Source organism: Babylonia areolata, chromosome 18 (genome assembly GCF_041734735.1).
Source record: "Babylonia areolata isolate BAREFJ2019XMU chromosome 18, ASM4173473v1, whole genome shotgun sequence".
Classification (NCBI taxonomy): domain Eukaryota; kingdom Metazoa; phylum Mollusca; class Gastropoda; order Neogastropoda; family Buccinidae; genus Babylonia; species Babylonia areolata.
In genome coordinates, this window is record NC_134893.1 from 34767363 (window position 1) to 34790060 (window position 22698).

General features: G+C 40.2%; 2 protein-coding genes across 2 annotated transcripts; one reads left to right on the forward strand and one right to left on the reverse strand.

Annotated features, from left to right (window-relative positions):
• Positions 1-5700: 5700 nt before the first annotated feature.
• LOC143292705 (large ribosomal subunit protein eL38) lies at positions 5701-12396 on the forward strand. The gene is made up of 5 exons (XM_076603219.1): positions 5701-5773; positions 6451-6473; positions 8524-8584; positions 11570-11692; positions 12330-12396. The coding sequence occupies exons 2-5, from the start codon at positions 6471-6473 to the stop codon at positions 12353-12355; spliced, it is 213 nt and encodes a 70-aa protein (XP_076459334.1). The 5' UTR covers positions 5701-5773; positions 6451-6470; the 3' UTR covers positions 12356-12396.
• Positions 12397-14190: 1794 nt separating this feature from the next.
• On the reverse strand, positions 14191-21324 carry LOC143292704 (NADH dehydrogenase [ubiquinone] 1 beta subcomplex subunit 10-like). The gene is made up of 4 exons (XM_076603218.1): positions 21132-21324; positions 20244-20385; positions 14756-14895; positions 14191-14369 (listed from the first exon to the last, which is right to left on the reverse strand). Exons 1-4 carry the CDS (start codon positions 21217-21219, stop codon positions 14269-14271), a joined length of 471 nt encoding a protein of 156 aa, XP_076459333.1. The 5' UTR covers positions 21220-21324; the 3' UTR covers positions 14191-14268.
• Positions 21325-22698: the final 1374 nt, after the last annotated feature.

The window sequence follows — 22698 nt, forward strand, 5'->3', positions numbered from 1 at the left end:
GTTATTCATGCTACATCAGATTATTGTGTATTCGTACTCGCGAGTGATACGCATTTGTACAAATGCATGTGGACGTTCGTGTGTCACTGAGTATCTATCTCACCCATTGTGTATTCCTCTTTTCTCCTCTCTCTCTCTCTCTCTCTCTCTCTCTCTCTCTCTCTCTCTCGATACTTTAGAACTCATTTCATCATTTATGTCTAGCAGAAAACAACTTGTATCAGCTATCTGCATTATTGCCCATTGATTACGGTGTAACCCAAGGTTGTTTGTTGGAACCAGCTTTATTTTCTGTCTATATAAACGACTTACCCTTACTAATGCGGGCACCGTGTGAATTGTTTGCTGATGATACAACTGTACATGTCAGCAATTCTAAATTATGTGAAATATCCTGTTTTCTTCAGGAACGCATTGACCAATGTATTAGATGGTCTGAATTTAACCACATGAGTTTCCATCCGAAAAACACAAAATACTTGATAACTACAACAAGCCAAAAGCGTTAAACTGCTCGTCTATCCATATCAATGGCGGGCGAGATCATTGAAAAAGTTTACCACCATGAGGTTCTTGGGGTTGCAGTTGATAATAACCAATCATAGTCACATCACATTTCATCATTGTGTAAAAAATTATCGAAAGTATCTATCAATTATCTAAAATAAAACACTTTTTGAATCTTCATTACAGCAAGTTATCTTGAATGCCCATGCCGAATCCCACATTAATTACGCTTCAATTTTATGGGATGCAGCAAGTGAAAATACTCTAAAACCTCTGCTGAGCCTCCATAGGCGAGCATTAAAACTGATTCTTCTGAAGTCCTCATCACTAAATCCTTCTGATTACAGTGCTCTTGATATTCTTCTACTAACAGTGAAACTTAAATGTGATAAGGCTCTATTTATGTTTAAAATTATCTCTGGTTTTTCTACCCCTTTTCTTCAAAATAGATTTGTTTTTAACACTCACGTCATGCCCACAAGATTTCTGTACCGCTTCCAAAGATTACAGATTCTAGTCCAGTCTTCCGCTTTCGGGGGTGTGCATGCTGGGTATGTTCTTGTTTCCATAACCCACCGAACGCTGACATGGATTACAGGATCTTTAACGTGCGTATTTGATCTGCTTGCATATAAGATCAAATACGCACGTTAAAGATCCTGTAATCCATGTCAGCATTCGGTGGGTTATGGAAACAAAAACATACCCAGCATGCACACCCCCGAAAGCGGAGTATGGCTGCCTACATGGCGGGGTAAAAACGGTCATACAGTAAAAGCCCACTCGTGTGCATACGAGTGAACGTGGGGGTTGCAGCCCACGAACGAAGAAGAAGAAGAAGTAGTCCAGTCTTTCTTACTCACGGGGTTGTTTTTGGAATTAAATTTTATCATGTATAAAAGTGAACACGGTGTAAAGCATCTCAATATTCAAAACCACATATCATGCATATCTCATGAAAAAAATCTGTAAAAGTGCTCCACGTTATTAGGAGACTGTAATCCACAATTTAATTGATTATTGATACTGCTTTTGTGCCTCTCTGTCTATCTGTCTCTGCACCCATTGCACCTATCTATTTCTCTACCCAGTTTTGTTTCCTATTTTTTTCCTTCCTTCATTATCACTTTCTCTCTCTCCGTTACTGTATAATTTGTAAATGTCTTTGTACTATACATAATATTACCAATGTATAGAATTATGTGAAATACTTTCTTACGTTTTTTTGTGTGTGTGTGTGTGTGTTTTGTTGTGTGTTCTTTTGGGGGGGTGTAGGGGGGGTGGGGGGTGTTTGTTTGTTTCTTTGTTTTTCTTGTTTTTTTTTATGGTGAACAATTTGGCGCGAAGTTATTATTCGTGTAGTTTTCTTGCCTTTTTTTTAATGTTCCCCAGAGGGCCAGATGTTATATATATATATATATATATATATATATATATATATATATATATATATATATATATATAATAGAAAATAGAAAAATAAAAAGCACTTGTACTTATTCCTTTACCGTCTGAAAATACTCTCTCTCTCTCTCTCTCTCTCTCTCTCTATTGTCCTCGTTGTTGTCATTCATCTATCGCGATATTGTATTGTACATAAGTTCTTTGTTTATGTTTGCACTGATGCTTGTGTAATTTTGACATTGGTGTTGTGAATTGACTTTCGCTTCTTTTTTCTTTCTTTATTTTTCTTTTTTTTTCTCAATTATTATTCTTGCCCAGAGGGCCGGATGTAAACAAGTACTTTGTGCTTATTCCTTTTCCCTCGTAAAATAAAATTTTCGTTCGTTCGTTCGTTCTTTCTCCCTCTCTCTGCGATTTTTATCCTAGCGTCGTAAAATTTCCGACTTGCCCAGACCACTTCAGTAAACTGTCTCCCTCGATGACTCCACGGCAACACAATCGCATCCCTGTCGACTGATACGAGCACTGCTGTTGCTGGTAATGACGTGCATGGTAAGGGGAGAGAGTTAAGATTGGATGGGGAGGGGGTGGCGGGGGAGGGGGAGTGATAGAGATGTGGAGTGGAGAGGGAATTTGAAAGGAAAAGAAGGAAGGAAGGTGGAAGGGCAGCCAGGATGTTGCGGCTGCAGTGCTCCTCTAACCGGCCGCTGCGCTGTTATTGTCGGTGGTGGTGGTGGTGGTGGTGGTGAGGTTGATGTGGGCTAGTGTGTGGAGCGGATGCTGATGATGATAATGAAAGCTGTCGTGCCACCATGCATTGATTATCCGGGAAAGGGGAATGATTGGTCGCGGGAGTCGGAGTGTTTATCTTTCCATTTATGCATTCCGTTCTTTTTTCTGTGCTCTGCCCCAGGCCCCGACCCCCACACCTCCCACCCCAGCCCCCACCTTTCACTCGCTCGCTGTTTATCATTGCAGGAATCCGGACTGGTGGGACCACGAAGGGAATGTTGTTTCCAATTGCCTGATTTCTCTTATCGTTTCTTTGGGTTAATGGTGGAATAAATCCCCCCCCCCCCCGCCCCCCCCCCCCCCCTCTCTCTCTCTCTCTCTCTCTCTACCATTTGATCTGCTTCTGAGTTAGCCACGGTAAAAATGTGTTACAGTGTGGGTGTCATTCTGGAAAAAAGAGAAATATATCAGAGGAAATGTATGTGTGTGTGTGTGTCAGTGTGTGTGTCAGTGTGTGTGTGTGTGTGTGTGTGTTGAACCTGAGCATGGGCGCCGCGTGCATCTCTTTAATCCATGTCAGCGTTCAGTGGGTTCTGGAAAACTGGCCGCAGAACATACCCTCCATGCACACAGGCTCCCCAAAACAGAGAATGACTGCTTTAAACTGCGGGATAACACTGGTCACACACGTAAGCGCCCACTCGAATAGATGGACGAATGCTGGAGTTGCAGCCCGCCCGGCCACACACGCATGAGAACTGAGGTCACGAGATTGGCATACAGACGGACGGACTGGCAGGTGAACTATAATTTTTTTATGTTTATTAGGACATTGAACCACTCAACTTTCTAACTGTGATCGCTCCAAGTCGGATTTGCCATAAACAAATTAGAGTTCAGCCCGGCCGACCAGCTCTAAATCCAATACCATCATTGTATGGATTTACAGAATCAATGTCGGGCTCTGGTAATCAGTCCAAGTGTCACTGCGACATTGTGAAGCACAATACAGGCTTCGATGATTTTGCCTGATTTTGCAGAGCTGAACCTGTTGGGGGAAAAAAACAATAGATGCAAAATAACATTAAGTGCTGTAGTTTATGAAGATTATTAACATCTATATAAAACTCATGAATTCAGCCATACTCAGTAAAGCAAAGTATTTACATAGCATGGCATTAAACAGCTGTATGTATATCATTGGCACACACTATAAGTGCTGTAGTTTATGAAGAGTATTAGCATTGATATAAAGCTCTTGAATTCAGTCAGTATTTACATTACACGTTATACAGCTGTATGCATCTATGCCTATCATGGGCACACAAACACGCACACACAGACACACACATATATATATACATACATATGTGTGTGTGTGTGTGCGTGCGCACGCGCACACACACACACACACACACACACACACACACACACACATGTATGTATATATATATATATATATATATATATATATATATATATATATATATTCAAGCATATACAAAACATTTCACAATTAATAAAAGAAGTATTACACTAATAGATCGATAATTGTTTTACTTTTAATCCTTTTCAATGAGGTGATTTTTTCAAATTGTGTGTGTGTCAGTGTGTGTGTGTGTGTGTGTGTGTGTGTGTGTGTGTGTGTGTGTGTGTGTGTGCAGTGCGGCTCGCCCAAGCGTGTGAGTGCCTAGTGCATACATCTCAGTGACTAAATACCGGCCACCACATGCTTATTGTGCAACTGTGTATTTTCATTATGAAATGTTACGTTTTACAGACAGTTTATTAGTGCCTGTCCAGGCATCAGTGATCGTCATTCATGTACTGATGCATATGATGTTCAAAGAATTTGTTGCCGGCAAAATACTATGCTTAGTGAGTTCAGTGGCTACTAGTATATAAAAGCAACAATTTCAGACTACTTTTCCACGAAGCATGCTGGAATAGTGAGTGTTACTAATACCCTGATTTCTTTGTTTAATTTGTTTGTCAGTCTCAGTGATCAGCACAGTTGTGTCAAACACGACAGTAGCTGCTGTCTCACCACTGCCGGTTGGACGCCCGGGGTCTTCGTCACATCTAATAAAAACAAAAGCCAATTTTATATGCGACTGTGTCTACAATTCAGTGGGAAACAGGAACCATTTCCTCGTGTATCATGTCACATGTTCACTATGTGACCACTGACTAGGAGTAGATATGATTTCACTGCACACTCAGGAGCTGTACTGGCAACTGATCGACTGATGGTACTTCCGAGTAACTGCATGAGTGCACAAGCAATTCAGTTGCTGCATGCACCGTTATTTTTAACGTCCTGTGACAACAGCTGTGGCCTGGCCGAACATCACACAAATTTGTTTTTGAGAAGAAAAAAGAAAACCGGCAACAACACTGGGTGTGATCAGTGCCCAATTTTCGCGGCTACTTAACTGATTCCTGGACCGGAGGCAAATGTGTCTTTTGCAATGCAGGCATGAAGTATAACAAAAATACCAATCATTTGACCTTTGTTATCCTCTCTGAGTAGGTAAATCGTGGTGAAAAACCACCGTCATAACCCCTTACTAACCTGATAACGCGGATATCACACTGGCACTGACACTCAGTTCTTGCAACTGATTCAGTCAGTTGCAATTTTGACGGCTGTATCGAAAGCGTGCATGACGTTATTGGGTTAGTATGGGGTTATGACGGTGGTTTTTTGTTGTTGTTGTTTGTTTGTTTGTTTTTTCAGGCAATTTCTCTACGTTTTACCTACTCAGATTGAATGACAAAGATAAAATCATTGTTAGTAATTTTATGTTATACTTCAGTCATGCTTCCGGCCATTCAGTGCAATATACACGAAACATACCGTGCATATAGCTCCAGAAATTTAGGTTGCTAAAATTGGGCATAACACAGTGCAGCTGACACACAACATTTTTGTTTTCTGCTGTTTTTCTTTTTTCTCTTTCTTTTTATCCCATTCTTCGCAACGGTGTACAAAAAGTTACTACATTTTCTTTTTTCTTTTCTCCCTGGGTCCAACTGTGGGTTTTGGCGAACTCGTGTTGACTTCCTGTTGTGGTTTACTTCCCCTGACCAACTTCCTCTTTCACATCGACTCGTTCCTGATTGTCGGGTGAGGAATATTTTTGGAGTAAATCCAATGCATCATTGTTCATGGTTTAAGTTTATTGCTTATTTTCTACCTAAATCCAGTTCCATACGGTATTTTCCCTTCATTTATATAGATCTTTTTAAGTTCAGGGTGCATCTACCTAAGTTTTGTGACTTTTTAAACACTATATCCAGTGGAAAGTCCGCATGGAGACATGCATCAAATTTTGATGTCCTCATGCAGTGCTGTTGGCATTTGTTACTTCTTTTTATTAATATTTTTTATATAGATTCTATCATCAGACTATGAGCTGCAAATTATACTCGTATTTTCACGCTGTTTGCGAAATCGGAAAAGGGTTTGATGTGTGCATGATGAAAACTGTGACACCTCTTGACTGATTGTTATCTTGATGATTCACTTGTTTTCTGACACACGTGAACATTTGTTATTTACGTGTTTTACGTTCTGAGGAAAGATTTTACAGGAATAAGCAGATCGTGATCCAGACATTTCACTCAAACGGAGTCATGTCATTCATATTCTCTCTCTCTCTCTCTCTCTCTCTCTCTCTCTCTCTCTCTCTTTTCCCTCACTTTTTCTTTTGGTGTCATATACTGTACCATGTCAAACTGATTCAAACTAGGCTTATCGGTTTGCTCAGCTTAAATAATTAAATGAATTGTTATCCATTGCAGATAAACAAGATCAAGAAAACATGGTGAGTTACATGATTATTTATCTCTTTTTATTGTAGGTAAGGTGGACTTTTTTCCTTTTTCTTTTTAAGCAGATATGGTGCATATTGTAAGCATCAGTCAGACTGAGTATGCATCCTTTTAGTCAGTGACATCTGGTTAGTTGAAATAGACTGGTGGAGAGGTCTGCAGCCATCTTGGATCTTGTGCATGCACATCTAACTTTCACCGAAATCATGGGCAATGTCAAAGGTGATCAACATTGACAAAACTAGCAAACATGCTGTCCTCCATTTCTTCAGTGGATAGCCACTATTGCTACAAACACTGTACGATGTAGTGGCATCATGAATTATGCACAACGGGGAAAGCAATCTCTTATCACTTGCATTTACTGTTTACAGACTGCTAGAGAGTTACATGTTTATGTGACTTATAGAGGCACGTCACATGATCTGTGCTGTCGAAGTTGATTGGCTCTCCGAATTTTCGAGCAACGAGGCAATCAAGAGAGGAAGAAAGTGCGAAAACAGAAACTTCTTTCTTTGACTTTTTGCTGTTTTTTTTTGTGTGTGTGTGTGTGCATATATTGTACAGTTTGGTTTAGCAATGGAGGTTATTAACTGAAGAAATGGAGCACATATGTTTGCTGCTTTTGCTTGTGTTGATCGCCTTTGGCATTGTTTGCAATTTCAAGTTTGATAAACATGCGTAAGATCAAGATGTCCGCAGAACTCTCCAGCGGTCAGTTTACAGTCAGATTTCACATACATTGATACAAGCGATAGTCATACTTGCACTTCATCTTTTTGATAATTCATTATTTTCTGTCCATATCTAACTAAATTTTAACTAAGTTATAGTTTATTTCACAATGGCAGTTATTGAGTAAGGACATTAGCTTGCACAGTTTGATACTCCATTAAGATTTATGGTTGATATTTTGCATTTTTATATTTTAATTTTTAAATGGACAACATTTATGTTCATGCCAAAGATTTCTGCATTGGTTTTTACCTAAATTGGCTTAAAGTCTCTTGTAAACTGATGTATTTACACTTATCCGGCGTTACAAGAAGGGATGAATGTGTGCATGATGAAAACTGTGACACCTCTTGACTGAAAGTCATCTTGATGATTCACTTTTTTTTCTGACACACGCCATAGCTGTTCAGCAACATTTTGCTGGACTAAAGATGATGTAACCTATTTAGACCTGTTTATTTTTCTCTCCATCTCACTCTCCTTTGCTGTTTTTCTTGTGTCTCTAAAGTGAGACACTTACACACACACACACAATCTCTCTCTCTCTCTCTCTCTCTCTCTCTCTCTCTCTCTCTCTCTCTCTCTCTCTCTGACGAGTACCATTTTGGTGTGGGAAATTGAAGAACAACACACACACGCACAGAGATTCAAATTATCTCTTTATTTTTCAGTTGTTTACTTTTCCGCTGTCTGTTTCATTTGCCAAGTGGATGCTTGTTCTTGTTACATACTTCACAGTTACTGCAAATAGGTACTTGCGGGCCTTCGAGCTAATCTGATCAGTTGTTCAGAAGTGTTGGTAAACTTCAATACGGAAATCAAAGTGACACCTTTGATCAAAGATCTGCACTGGCTTCCAGTTAGTTTTAACTGAAAATGTACCTTTTTGTCTTGCATTTGAGTAACAGTGTAGTTAAATGTGCTGTTATGTGAGGGTTGTACTTTTTTCTTGTGTTCTTTGGGTGGGTGATTTGATTGTATGTGTATGTCTTGGGTGTGTGTGTGTGCTGTTTAGAATGCGAGATGGTGGTTGTTTCTTCATGGTTGATTCTTTTTCTTGATCAGTTGCTTCTCTTTTGTAACATATGATATTGCATATTATTTGTGGACTGCCACAAGTGATTGGTTGTTATTTGAATTTCCTTGATTAGATTAAGTAATTTCTGAAGTACTGTGAGTCTCTGTGAGGGAACAGTACTATAGAAGAGCACTTTATTATTATTATTATCTCTCTCTTACATTGTTTTTGCTGTTGTCTTTTGCTTGTATGTATAAAGCGTGTTAAAATGTAACATAATTATTTTGCAGCCTCGACAGATTCAAGAAATCAAGGACTTCCTCCTGACAGCAAGGAGAAAGGATGCCAAGTGTAAGTGTTCATAAATGAAGCCAAAAGGTTTTGTCATGGATTAATAATAGTAATAATAATAATGTACATTTATATAGCGCCCTTTCTCACTAAGAGCTCAGGGCACTTTACATGAAAGAAAAATATTATGTAGCATAAAACATTCCTGACCACTCTTTCTCAAAAACCCCTCCCCCCCACTACTCACACTCTCCCTTTCCCACTCTACATACATCCAAAGTGAGCTGACATGAGTGGTGTTGGAGAAAAGGAAGCTGAAAGTACTTATAAATAGGTTTTATAAAGATGAGTCTTTAGTGATGAGCGAAAAGCAGAAATAGAATCAGATGCACGGATGTGATGAGGAAGGTTGTTCCAGATGTGAGGAGCAGCAAAGAAGAAAGAACGTTCACCGTAGGTTCTTGTATTGACACAAGGAAGTTTCAAAAGGTAACCGTCAGAGGAAGAGTGGAGATTTCTTGTGGGAGTGTAAACACTGATAAGGACAGAAAGATAAGTAGGTCCTGTGGAGTGGAAAGCAGAATAGCAGAGACACCCAACTTTGTATTTAACTCTGGCTTCGGTGGGGAGCCAATGTAGAGTGCGGAGGTGGGGAGAAATGTGATCAGTACGTGGGACTCTTAAGAGTCAGACGGGCAGGTTTGTTTTGAAGTTTTTTAATTCACTGAAGATTATTATGTGGACAGCCTATGAGAAGAGAATTACAGTAGTCAACGACACAAAAGCAGAAATAAGAGTTTTAGTAGTTTCAACAGAAAGGTACTGACGGATAGAGTTGACGCAACGAAGTTCACAATTGACTATGTGTATCAGATTTACTACCTGAGTATGCATGCTGAGGTTTGAGTCAAGAATGACTCCAAGATTCCTTGCTGATTTAGAAAAGTGAACTGTGGAATCACCAACCACAATAGAGGCAGGAAAAGAAAAGAAAGGTAAATGTGGACATTCTTGCAGAGGAAATGATCATAGCTTCAGTTTTGTCATCATTCAACTTTAGTTTGTTGAATGTCATCCAGGATTTAACATCGAGAATACAATCCTGCATTGGCAGAATGAGACTATGTACTTGATTTTGTTCTGCAGACTTTTGTAGCTGAGTATCTGATTAGGATCAGACCACTGATATTTTTTACAGAATTAGTAAAGCACATAGCCACTACCTGGTTTTATTTTACATGGCGCACCTACATCCCACATTACCTTCAGGTGGGACACACAAAGAGTAAACAACATTCAGGAGGTGTAAGTTGTGCAAAATCACCAGCACCATCACTGTTAGACGCCATTGAAGATTGAGTGTCGTCACTGATTTAGGTCAATTTAAGTCATCTGTTTATTGATGATAATTGTCTCCAGTTAATGTGTATCTTTTGTTTTTCTGATGGCGACTATGAGACTCAATGAGAGCTTTCAAAAGAGGTGCAACTTGACTATTTTGTGCATACATATGGGAAATACCTCTGAGGCATGGTTATGCAGTATGACGTCATTTTTCTGGAGAAGGCATCACAGTTGAGCGGTAGACTTTGCTCACCATACTCTACTGCCATAACTCATTTATATGAAGCAAAAAATGTTCTGTTGCTCAGATATAGATCTAATGCAAAATAAAACCTAAATTCCCTAGTCCATTAGGTCATAGCTGATCTCCTTCTTTTTTTTTTTTCTTCTTTTTTTTTCCAAAGTGTGGTAACAACTACTCTGTGTATACAAGTATGTGCATATGCACACACAAATCCCTTGTTAACCCACACATGTATAGGAGCTTTGTAGAAAAGGAGACTTAGATGGTTGTGAAATTGCCCTGGTAGTCAGTGGATGCCTGTTCATGTGACATACTTGTATTTTACAGTTGCCTTTTTTTTTCTTTTTCTTTTTTTTTTTTTTTTTTAATCCCTGATGTATTGTTTGCCTTTGTAAGCTAAGTTTCTCACACGCTCACACATGGTAAAGCATCACACACATGGTAAAGCATGTTTTTCAAACATTGGACTCTCTGGTGTCTGTCTTCATAACCACGATCATTTAGTTGTGCAGATTGAATGCTCATTTACTTTTCTCAAAAAAGCCTTTGTCAGCTGCCGTCATAGATATCGGAAGTCAAGTGATCTGAAGATGGCTTCTAGAATGATCATGAGGTGGTGTTGGCCACACTCAAGTTTTGAAGGGTTCAGGCTGCATGCTTAGATATTATAGGAGGTCAAGATTGTATAAAGATGATACAATGTCATGAGACTTCTAATTTTAGGTCATCAAGGGGATTCAAAGTACTTCACATATCCTGTATTTTACTCGTGTGTGCAGTACCGTTAGTCACACCTTCGAGAATTTTCGCTTTGTACAATTCTCTTTTTGTTCATCCAAAACTGGGGAAAGTATGGTCTTTAACAATGTTTCATTTGGGAGTGGGTGAGCAGGGGATTTCTATTACTATGAATGCTATTGTTCTATGTAACAGTGCTAACTTGGGGCAGTGTTACAAGAAGTTTTTTAAAAAAAAACCCGAAAACGGAGTATGGCTGCCTACATGACGGGGTAAAAACGGTCATACACGTAAAAGCCACTCGTGTGCATACGAGTGAACGCAGAAGAAGGGAAAAAACCCCACATATGTGCATGATTTGAACTGGCTTTAACAACACATACTTAACCATGACCCACAAGTCCAGCAGGGGTCTGATTCTTGTCCTGTGCAAATGAAGGAAATGAAAGTAGCTATGGCCAATAACCTAAGTAGGTTACCTCCCCTTTGCATCCCAGAGTGGCGCCTGCCAGAGTCTGCACTAGTAGGTCATGGTATGTACATTACATAAACTTAATTTTAGGAAGAAAATTTCCTTTGGTTTGATTTGCTTATTTGGAGACTTGTGAACATCCCATATTCTACAAAGTACACAGAATACAATTTTCCAGAGGATTTTTTTCAGATGAATAGGCTTCAGGATTTGGTTTGATCATTGATTGGTGTTTTGTCTGTAATAGCTGTGAAGATCAAGAAGAACAAGGAGAACGTGAAGTTCAAGGTGCGATGCAGCCGTTACCTCTACACACTGGTCATCCAGGATAGAGAAAAGGCAGAGAAGCTCCGACAGTCTTTGCCACCAGGTAAATACAATAATTCTTACTGCTGGAGATAACATTGAAATAAGTCCAAATAAAGTTTTAAATAGATGTTCTGTAAATTGTTTTATTTTAGCAGTTGAAACATTATGCTTGCTTAATTTGAAATATTTAAAGAATATAATGCAAACAATACTCAGTTGATAATTGGTTATTGCCAGCACTGCTAATGTATTAGCACCATGTAAAGGGAGACATAGTTTTGCCAAGATTTCTGTGATCAGGTGTTGAGGGCCGTACGGTAATTCATCATGCAATATTGAATGGAATATTTAGGAGGAAGGGTCTGGGTTCAACTGCCACTATTGCCCTTCCAAGTTTGATTTGAAAAAATCAGTGTAATCATTGGGATGAGATAACCCAGATCCCGTGTGCAGCATGCACTTGGCACACTACTCTAATAGGTACACATGTATACTAAAAGCGCATGCTCAGTGCATGAGCGCATTGTTATGCTGCTGGTCAGGCATCGGCCTAGCAGATGTAGTGCATGGTATTGTATGGATTTGTCTGAATGCAGTGATGCCTTCTTGAGAAACTGAAACTATTCTTGAATGTGATCAGTAATTGAAATATGAATATCATTATGACAATGACAATATTTTGTTGTTGTTTTTTCCAGGTCTTGCTGTCAAGGAGTTGAAATGAATAAGTCACCTTTTCATCAATAAATTGCATTCAGGATGTTACTTCTCTATGTGTGCGTGCTTCTTTATGTGATTGGATGATCATGCATTTTTTTTTTTTTTAATTTTATCAACTGGAATATGGTATAACCAAAGTTAGGGTTAGCTAACACACACTAACATGTGTCAAGATGGCATGCAGTTATTAGATTAAGAGTTGAGTCAGACTTCAAGTGAAGAAAGAGGAGCAGGGTAAAATCCATGTTGAGGCCGTGTGGGCTTCAGCTCTTGAAGTGGAAGGGTGGCAGCAGAGTCTGATTTTGGTTTCATATGTACCAGTGTTGAGGTTTAGGATATGATGATGATTAAATAGATACTTTCTAGCATCTATCTTTGATCCAAAACCAAACTCTTAAGCGTTTTGCAAACACTGCATCATTTGCACAACAGGCTGCCTTCCTGTATTGAGCCAACTGACAGATGCTGTTGGGCGCTCATCATTCATTTTCTGTCATTCAATCGGGTTTCAGTCACAGACGTTCGACAGACATGTAACATTTTTAAGTGTATGACCATTTAGGTTAATTTAAATACCCTACCATATAGGCAGCCACACTCAGGGGTGTGCATGCTGGATATGTTCTTACTCCATAACCCATCAAACGTTGACATGGATTACAGGATCTTTAACATGTGCTTTGATCTGCATGCATATACAGATGAAGAGGGTTCTGGTACTGACAGATCTACAAACGTTGACCTGGAGATAGAAAAATCTTCACTTTCATACTATCCCATCATTCATAATCTTTTCTCTGCGTTTGTTTCTCAGACATTACAAAAACAAACAAAAAAGTGCAGGATTTAATTGAGAGAATAGTTTCCCACATTGATAGTCAAGTATGGTGAGTAAAAAAAATTATTACAACTTACAGTTCCAAAGAAGGTCTATGTATGTTGTGCATGGCCATAATCATATTCATGGACAAAGTTCAAGAACACTCCTAACCTGAAATTATGATAGGGAAGTTGCTGTGTTCCTTCAGGATTGGCAGAGCTGAGTTTGCATAATACGCATGACAGCAGCAGTACACAGAATACAATAATTGCTCTCCCTGACATGCGAAACACTGTATTTTGTTTTGCAACATTCACATACTCCAGGAAATTTACAAACCAATGATGGTACACACCAGTGAATGGAGAAAAAAGTCTGGGTTTTTTGGGGGTGTTTTTTTTCTTAAACCTTGAACTCTACTGCTCCTGAAAGCCTGGATGTAAATAATGTAAGTATCGATAACTATTTCCATAATCTGCTCATGTTTCTATGATCTGTCAATTCCATCTCCTTTCACCTTGGATCATCTTTGAAAATGAAGAGCAAAGTCTACTGAAAAGAAAGATGTTTTTTGTATTATCTGTGAGTATGGTATGTTGTGGATTCAAGCAAAAAATGATATGTTTATCACCAAGGATGTGATATACAAATATGCACAGCATTTTATATAGTACTGCTTCAATAGACTGGTATTGTCACACCAACTGACATACAGATGAGCTGCACACCCACAAAACATTTATTATTTTTATTCCACCATTTTTAAGGGAAAAAGATCTGATTACAATTAAAAAAAAAAAAAAAAAAATAGCAAGTCATATATCAAGATTACAATGTACTTCACACATCGCACATCTTCAAATGAAGAAACGCTTCAAACTGGAAACATCAACAAATTCATCTAATAGAAATAGTCATTCACACCAAGCTCTGACAACTGCAGGCCTGAGTTCTGATTGTTGGGCTTTTGTGTCATTGTGACTTGCATTACTGTCAATACCTACATGGAATAATTAGCATCTTTTTCTTTTTTTATCATGCATGGCCTGTGCTTTCAGTGAATTCTCTCAACTGACAATTCAGTCCAGTCACACAATCTACATCAGGGGTTTGTCAGGATTACGCCTGTGCCAGATGAGACGGTGCTTCTGTTTCATGTAGGCGTCAATCACATTTCCATTCGCTCCAATGTCACCATCTGCAACACAAGAATTCACTTTTATCAGTCTACAATTTTACTTATTTCTCATCAGCATCTGAATTATTTTTGCAGACCACAATTGCATACAAAACATGTGGAGCTGTATGCATCTGCAAGAAAAATATTCTCGCTGCTCTGAAAAAAAAGATTTTGTTGAACACTGAGCTTTTTATTACTGTAAACATTACCACATTTTAAATGTAACCATGCTGCCAGTTCGTGACATCAATTTTAATTAGCCTAGTTCCTCATTTACATTGGAGATTCACCAAGTGAATCATAATCCAACTATGACTTGTACACAAATGCACCTTCTTTGAATTTCCAATGTACAGGAAATGTTCCAACAAGCAGCTCTGAAATCAGTTTGTAACAAAACTCACATTTGATGAACCAGTTGGTTGCTGCCTCATCATAGTCATCAGACACTTTCTTGCATTTGTACTTGGCATCAGGACCTTCCCACTCAAGGCATTCCAGTTTGCGTTGTCGAAGAATCTTCACAATGTTGCTGTCCACCTGTCTGAAAAGAAGAAAGAGAGAATGTTGTTACCACAACAGATGATTCATGCTTGCATGGAGCACTTAAAAATATAAAGATGTTTCCCCAACTGTCAAGTCAGCAAGCTATATTAAGTCTTCCCCACGACAAAATTGTCATTGCTTGCTTTGACTGCCATCAAACTCCATCACGTCTATGAGGAAGTGGAGAAATGAGTAAGTTCAAACTCAGAAATGTGCAATTTGTTTTTGATCCTCTTGAACTTAAACTGTCCACCAAATAATATTAAATACATTGATTTCAGCTTGTTGGACAAATTTCAACTAATTATTATTATCACTATTGCTTAGACAGTTATAGCCCAGCCGATCAGACAGGGCCATATCGGGGCTGAAAACAGTGTCAATATCAATCAGCACCTTGGATTCTAAAAAGCAAGAAAGTTATAAAAAAAATTTAATAAATGTGTAAATGAAAATTTGGCACAGTACAGACACATTCATACACATAAAGTGATAAACCAAGGAGATATCTCTCACCAACTTGTCAAATTTTCACTACTAAAGGACTAAAAAAAAAAAAGTAACCCTGAACACAAAGTTAATTACATAATGTACATAATATACTTATCAGTATACTATAATACAATATAAAGTATAAGAAGAGGCATATAAAGGAGTGGGGGAAGAAAAGCCAGTGGGCAACTGATATCTTGGGTACACACAAAAAATACAAAATAGCAAGAATGCCCAATTATCCAGTTCAGAAAAAAGCAAAAAAATCTTCAAGACCTTCTGGACAAAAATATTGGTAAATGACCAGCAAGGCGAAAATAAGGAAGGTATAGGTGACAGAAAGAAAATGATGTAAAAAGCCAGAACAACATTAGAAAAATATCTGGCAAAGAATTTCCACGAGGTGGAGATACTTTTCATATTGATAGATTAGAGCTCCATGCATCCCCATGGGGAAGATTTCCAAATGCTCAAAAAACAGAACAGATAGCTGAAGCGTATAAACAGACAAAGCAAGAGTTCTTTCTATGTTTCAAATGCTGACATAGTATTTATTAATACTATTAGTATACATCATGAATAACAAATTTCTAAAAGATCAAGCTTTTGCTGCTGGTGCATTTTGATTTTGCTATGCTGTGTTCAGAAAAGGTGCTGAAAATGGAAAATTCATGTGTGTAATCTTTGTTCAGCCATATATATACAAACTATTCAAGAAAATAGTAGAAAAGTAAAACATTATATATTTCCGTACTATATTTCTACTACCATAACTCTCAGTAATCTTTATACTGTGCAACTGCACAACACACACACTTTTGATCATGACATGCTCATTAAATTTTGATTTGTTTGAGACACATATACAGAAAGAGAAACATGCACAGAGATAAAGAGAAAAAGTCACAGTGTACCCCCTTTCAATGTTACACACCCCATCCATCTACACTTCATCACTATCCCTCGCCATGGAAGATCAACTCATCAAGGAAGTAAATACTTCACATTCTTGCCAAGCAGACTACTTTTTTTCTCTTATGCTGAGTGAAATAGCAGGGCATTTGGACGAAAAGTGTACATCAACACAGCATCACAGTACCATGTGTTATATAGTAGTAGTCGGCCTCCTTTGGTCATGGTTGACTATGGATAGAGTATATCCGACCTAATGTCTAACTGGGTCTGCTTGGACAAAGTAGCATCGCCTGTGACTGTAGAGACCAATGCAAGAGAGACAGTCTCTGTTGCAGCGGTCACATGTGTAAGCTGATGCTGGTCTGTTGGCTGCCGTCCCTTTTCTGTGAGCTCGCTTTTCTGCTGCAGCAGCTGACAGTTTGTCCTCACCAATCCGTAGCTGATTCTTGAGAGTGCTTCTCCATCTGTTGTGGTCATCTGCAAGATCCTCCCAGGACTCAGTGTTGATCTCAAGCGCCTTCATGTCACATTTGCAAATGTCTTTGTATCTCAGCTGTGGACAGCCGATGCTTCTCTGCCCCGTGGTGAGCTCTCCATAAAGGAGGTCTTTTGGGATGCGACATTTTCCATGCGGCGAACGTGGCCCAGCCATGCTCGGGAGGCCAGTGCGAGTCAGGACTTCGGTGTTTGTCACATTGTCTTGCCAGGAGATGCTGAGTATGCACCGTATGCTTCTCAGGTGAAAGGTATTGAGCCTTTTCTCCTGATGAGCATGTGTGGTCCACGCCTCACTGCCGGGTGCGGGTCACTACCGCGAGCGTCACTACCGCGTGTAACACTGCCGCGTGTAACACTAACGCGAGTGTAACCCTACCGCGAGTATCACTTCCGCGAGTAACACTTCCGCGCGTGCACCGTTGTCGCACGTTTAACACTACCGCGTGTAAGACTACTGCGTGTAACACTTCCGCGCGTGCAGCATTGTCGCGCACTTTGTTTCAAACAGGTGCTGGTCACTACCGCAAAGAGAGAGTGGAAGTTCACTCAAGTGAGTTTGAGCAGCTGATTCTCCCTTTACATGTGTCCTGTAGGCAGCGCCAGTTGACCGTTGTTTTATTTATACGGTCTCGACAGTGAATATACCAGTTGTAGAGGATCTTGTCATTGGAGTAACGAGACTTTATTACCTCCATGGCCAACGTTTGAAGCAAAGTGCGTGTTCGCCAGAAGAACACTGTCCTTGAACACTAACTCAACGCTTGTTGTGCTAACCAAAAGAACTTACACTCTCTCTTGTGGCCGCTCAAACTCACTTGAGTGAACTTCCACTCTCTCTTTGCGGTAGTGACCAGCACCTGTTTGAAACAAAGTGCGCGACAATGCTGCACGCGCGGAAGTGTTACACGCAGTAGTCTTACACGCGGTAGTGTTAAACGTGCGACAACGGTGCACGCGCGGAAGTGTTACTCGCGGAAGTGATACTCGCGGTAGGGTTACACTCGCGTTAGTGTTGCACGCGGTAGTGTTACTCGCGGTAATGTCGCTCGCGGTAGTGTCGCACAACCCTCACTGCCGTACAGCAAGGTGCTGAGGACACAGGCGTTGTATACAGCCATATTTGTCTTCATGGTCAGCTTGGGATTTGTTCACACTCTGTGTGAGGCGGGCTAGCATTGTGGCTGCCTTCCCAATCCTCTTGTCGATCTCGGTGTCAAGGGAGAGGTTGTCGGTGATGGTGGACCCAAGGTAAATGAATTGATGGATGGCTTCAAGCTCGTAGTCATCAATGGTGATGGCTGGTGGAGATGGCATGTCTTGGCCTAGGACGTTTGTTTTCTTGAGACTGATGGTCAGACCAAAATCTTTGCAGGCCTGGGAGAAGCAATCCATTAGTGACTGCAAGTCCCGCTGAGTGTGGGTCACAACTGCGGCATCGTCGGCAAAGAGCATGTCTCTGATGAGGGCTTCGTGGACTTTTGTCCTTGCTCTGATGTGGGCGAGACTGAAGAGCCTGCCATCTGATCTGGTCCACAGGTAGATCCCTTCTTGCGCTGTGCTGAACGCATGCCTCAGGAGAAGAGCAAAGAAGATTCCAAATAGGGTGGGGGCGAGGACACAGCCTTGCTTGACACCGCTGCGTACATCAAAGGGCTTGGAGAGGTTACCACTAAACTGCACCATCCCATTCATGTTGGAGTGGAAGGACTCAATCAAGCTGTGCAGCTTTGGGGGGGGGGGGGGGGGGGCAGCCGATCTTTCAAAGAGCCCTGTAAAGGTCGTCTCTGCTGGCTAGGTCAAAGGCCTTGGTGAAGTCAATGAATGTGACATACAGGGGCATCCTCTGCTCTCTGCACTTCTCCTGGATTTGGTGACGGGAGAAGATCATGTCTACCGTGGATCTCTCTGCTTGGAAACCACACTGTGATTCCGGGTAAACGCGTTCGGCCAGTTTCTGCAGGCGAATTAGGAGGACCCGAGCGTAGACTTTGCCTACAATGCTGAGAAGCGAGATGCCTCTGTAGTTGTTGCAGTCGCTCCTATCGCCCTTGTTTTTGTACAGGGTGATGATCTTAGCGTCCCTCATGTCCTGCAGTACAGTTCCCTCATTCCAGTACTGACAGTCCTCTGTGTGCAGAGGATGCAGAAAAGTAGTCTTGCAGTGTTTAATGAGGTCTGGGGGAATTCCGTCGCTGCCAGGTGCCTTGCCTGATATCAGGCTGTTAATGGTCTTGCTGAGTTCATCCTCAGTTGGCTCTGTGTCAAGTTCTTCCATGACCTGCATGCCCTTGATGGCATCGAGGGCTGTGTGTGAAGATAAATCACGTGTATTATATATATATATATATATATATATATATATATATGTGTGTGTGTGTGTGTGTGGCCGCGTACCGAGTGGTTATTCGAGGGTACGGCACAAAAGACTTAACTAAATTGAAAGGATAGATGAGATCCCACACACTGGCCAGGAACATATAGAGGCCAGTCACAAATGGGGTTTTCTATTGGTTTATTTACAAAAGTTACAAACTAAAGGAGAAGACAAAAAGAGAAGACTGAGAAGAACTAAGAGAAGATAAAAAGAGAAGAGATAATGAGAAGACAGTGCAGCGATACGTAGCGAGGTGTCAGCCGTTGTGAGAACACACACGACACACTGCCCACGACGCAGCAAGAGAGAGAGAGCAGGCTCTGGTCAGATGACTGACCAGGTATGAAAATGACCACTTATCACTCACTGTGCCAATTTATGCAAGTTTAGCGGACCGCAAAGGCCGTCACGTGTGCTGCGAGCAGATCGTCACTAATCACGGAAAATCTGATGACAACTGTTTGTTTAAAGGTGTTCAGTGACAGATTTCTAAATGATTCCTGAACCGATTTACGTCAGATAAGCTGCAAAAGAAAGAGCTTGTAGCTTGTGTGTGAGCAGTTTTGGAGCAAGCATAGCACGCTTGGTCACATATATATGCTTAAATCAACAGCGCAGCCAAGGGATTAACTATCTGACTCTTATGACAGATAAACACTTTGTCTTTTGGATAGAGTGATAAACCAAGGTCCTGTGTGCAGTGTATACTTAACCCGACATAAAATAACGCACACCATCATAGGAGTTGGCCCTGGCAAAATTCTGCAGAAAAATCCACCATTTAGGGTGCTGCATTGTGAAACACACTCTCCCCAGAGAGAGCAGCCCAGATTACACACATGACACAGAAATCTGTTGTGACAAAAAAGTAATACGTCAAATAACATCCAGTCTTCAGATCATCACACAAAGCACTTTCAGTAGAAAATATCTCTAATTTTGTAAAGAAAAATAAAGCAAACATCATATAAGATTTATCATTAACCATATAAGTAACATTCATCATGTTATCAACACGTGAATGATACACTGCAACTAATGAATGACACACTGCAACCAATATTTACTTGTCTCGCCGAAACTGCTCCTGGGCTTCGTAGACACATACAGGATCATCAATTTCACACTGGTCAATGGTCTTCACTCTGGGGTAACGCCGGTGATAGTACTTCGTTTTGTGCTTGCTCTGTAATGGCTCTACAATTTTCTCTGAAAAAAAGTTCATGCAGTTGTGAATGCCATTGTAACTGAAGGGGGTATGGTCATGCCGCAGTATTTGTTTTTCTCTTAACACAAGTACAGAAATAACATTCAGTATTTTGCTCTGATGATGAACATTATCGGTTATAGATCTCTATTCATCCTGAACTCTAAAAACCACCTGAACATTTATAATTTCATTACACATTCCTGTGTGCATTTCTGAACACACACACACACACACACACACACACACACACACACACACACAAACCACACTGTGTACTTTGTTGTTGTTTTTGTTTTTTTGTTTTTGTTTTTTTGTTCCAGACACCACCGCAGGCATACATCATTACATGTGTACTTAAATAAAGTGGTTGTGTGTGATTTTAAATAAATCATGGGGCAGCACTGGCTGCAGTATTAAAAGCAATCCTGCCATAATACAGTCCTGATGTAAACTAATTCACTGCAAGTGTATGATTTAGTTCTGTGCCACTCTATGCATGACTGACAAAATATGTTTAGACCAGAGACATCGACTGGCTATATATAGTTCCACACAATGGTTCTGTTGTATAATATGAATCAATAGTGAAACATGAGTTAACTTTACTCACTTATGCTCGAACTGACGGACTGAATGACTAAGTAAAGGTCGGCAAAAGTGAAAGTTGAAAAGTCAAACTCAGAGCAGACGACCAAGACCGAGATCTTCCTAAATGGTCAACCTCAGCTTTACATTTCATTCTCACCTCTCACTAATGTCACTGGTCCATCCAGAATTTTAAACAGGCTCATGGCAAATTTGCCATATGGCGTATCTTCGTCACCAACTCCCATTTCGGCGAACTGTGCGCAGATGGTTTAAAATATGTCAAAATTACTGCAGCTCAGAGTATCCTGTGAGAGCAGACATTCACAAGGTCAGATCAGCCAGTTGGTATTTTTAACGGAACCCACCAAAATAATGGAAACCAATCCCAAACGGTCAGATTCTTCAAAGAATTCGCAAACTTTGCGATTAATAATTTGACTTACATCATTTCAGAAAAACTGTACATAAACGTGAATTTATTTAGAAGATAAATCACGTGATTTTTTTTAGAAAAGGATTTTGAAGGAAACACAGCAGTGACTTCCCTAGCAGTGGCGGTCGTGGAGGCGACAGATCAATGAAGTTCCCAGTTACCCTTAGTTGTTCATCACTCCTAAGCCAAACTGATTTCGAACGCCAAATCAGAGTACCAGAAGCGAAAATAACACGTACATTCCGTTTCCGCAAAAAAGTTTGCAGGAACAACATCCAGACGTAGCTTTCAGCATCTGAGTTAAATGATCATACAACTTACAACAATCAGTTGGCAATAAAGGTTTTTGGTGCCAATCACCCGAATCAACGCTTGATCTATGCATCTCCATTACAGATTATGAGGACCAGTGCTAATAATAACGACATTTAACACATGATAGGTCATAACAAGAAATCGCATGAGTTAAAAAGAAAATGTGATCGTGATTGTGATTGAAGTTATGAGTGAGAAGGATGGATGAGGAATTTGATTATCTTCTCTTTCATGAAGGCAATGAACTGATATTGGGGTTGATAACTGAACGGTACCGATGGAGGAGAATGAGTTCGGATTTTGTTTTGTTGACAGCAATAGTGGAATTTCACCTATTTCTCTCGACGGAACTGTGACTGTAGTCAGTGATCTGGGTCAGCAATAGATTTGATTATTAGATTTGATAGTTTCGATTAAGAATATGACCATGTGTGTGTGTGTGTGTGTGTGTCCGGTCAGTATGTCACGTCAGTGTGCGTGCGTGCGTTTGTCACAGTGTGTGTGTGTGTGTGTGTGTGTGTACAGTGAGTGACTATGTGTGTGTCCAATTAAACTGACGGTTAATTACGCAAATTAGTAGGTATTTGTCTGTCTGCGTGTCTGTCTGAATGTTTGAAAATGTGCATGTATGTATATATTGTACTGATGTAGGTATGTGTGTCACTGTGTGCCGTGTATGACTATCAGTGCATCGTATGTATGTATGTATATGTATGTATCAAAATGTAGGTGCGTCTGTGTATTATATATGAGTTTGAGGTGAAGGGGGGTGAAATCTAGGATTCGGAGGAAACGTGTCAACGGGAAAGGGTGGGGGACAAAAATTTTTCAGTAACTTGAATCACTAGTAAGGGAGTGTCACGGGAATATGACAGAACAGCGGAAAGCGAGGGAGGGAGGCCGCAATGAAAATGTGAGTGAAAGAAGGTAGAAAAAGAGAGAGACACACAGTGAGAGAATCGTGTTACAGATTTCA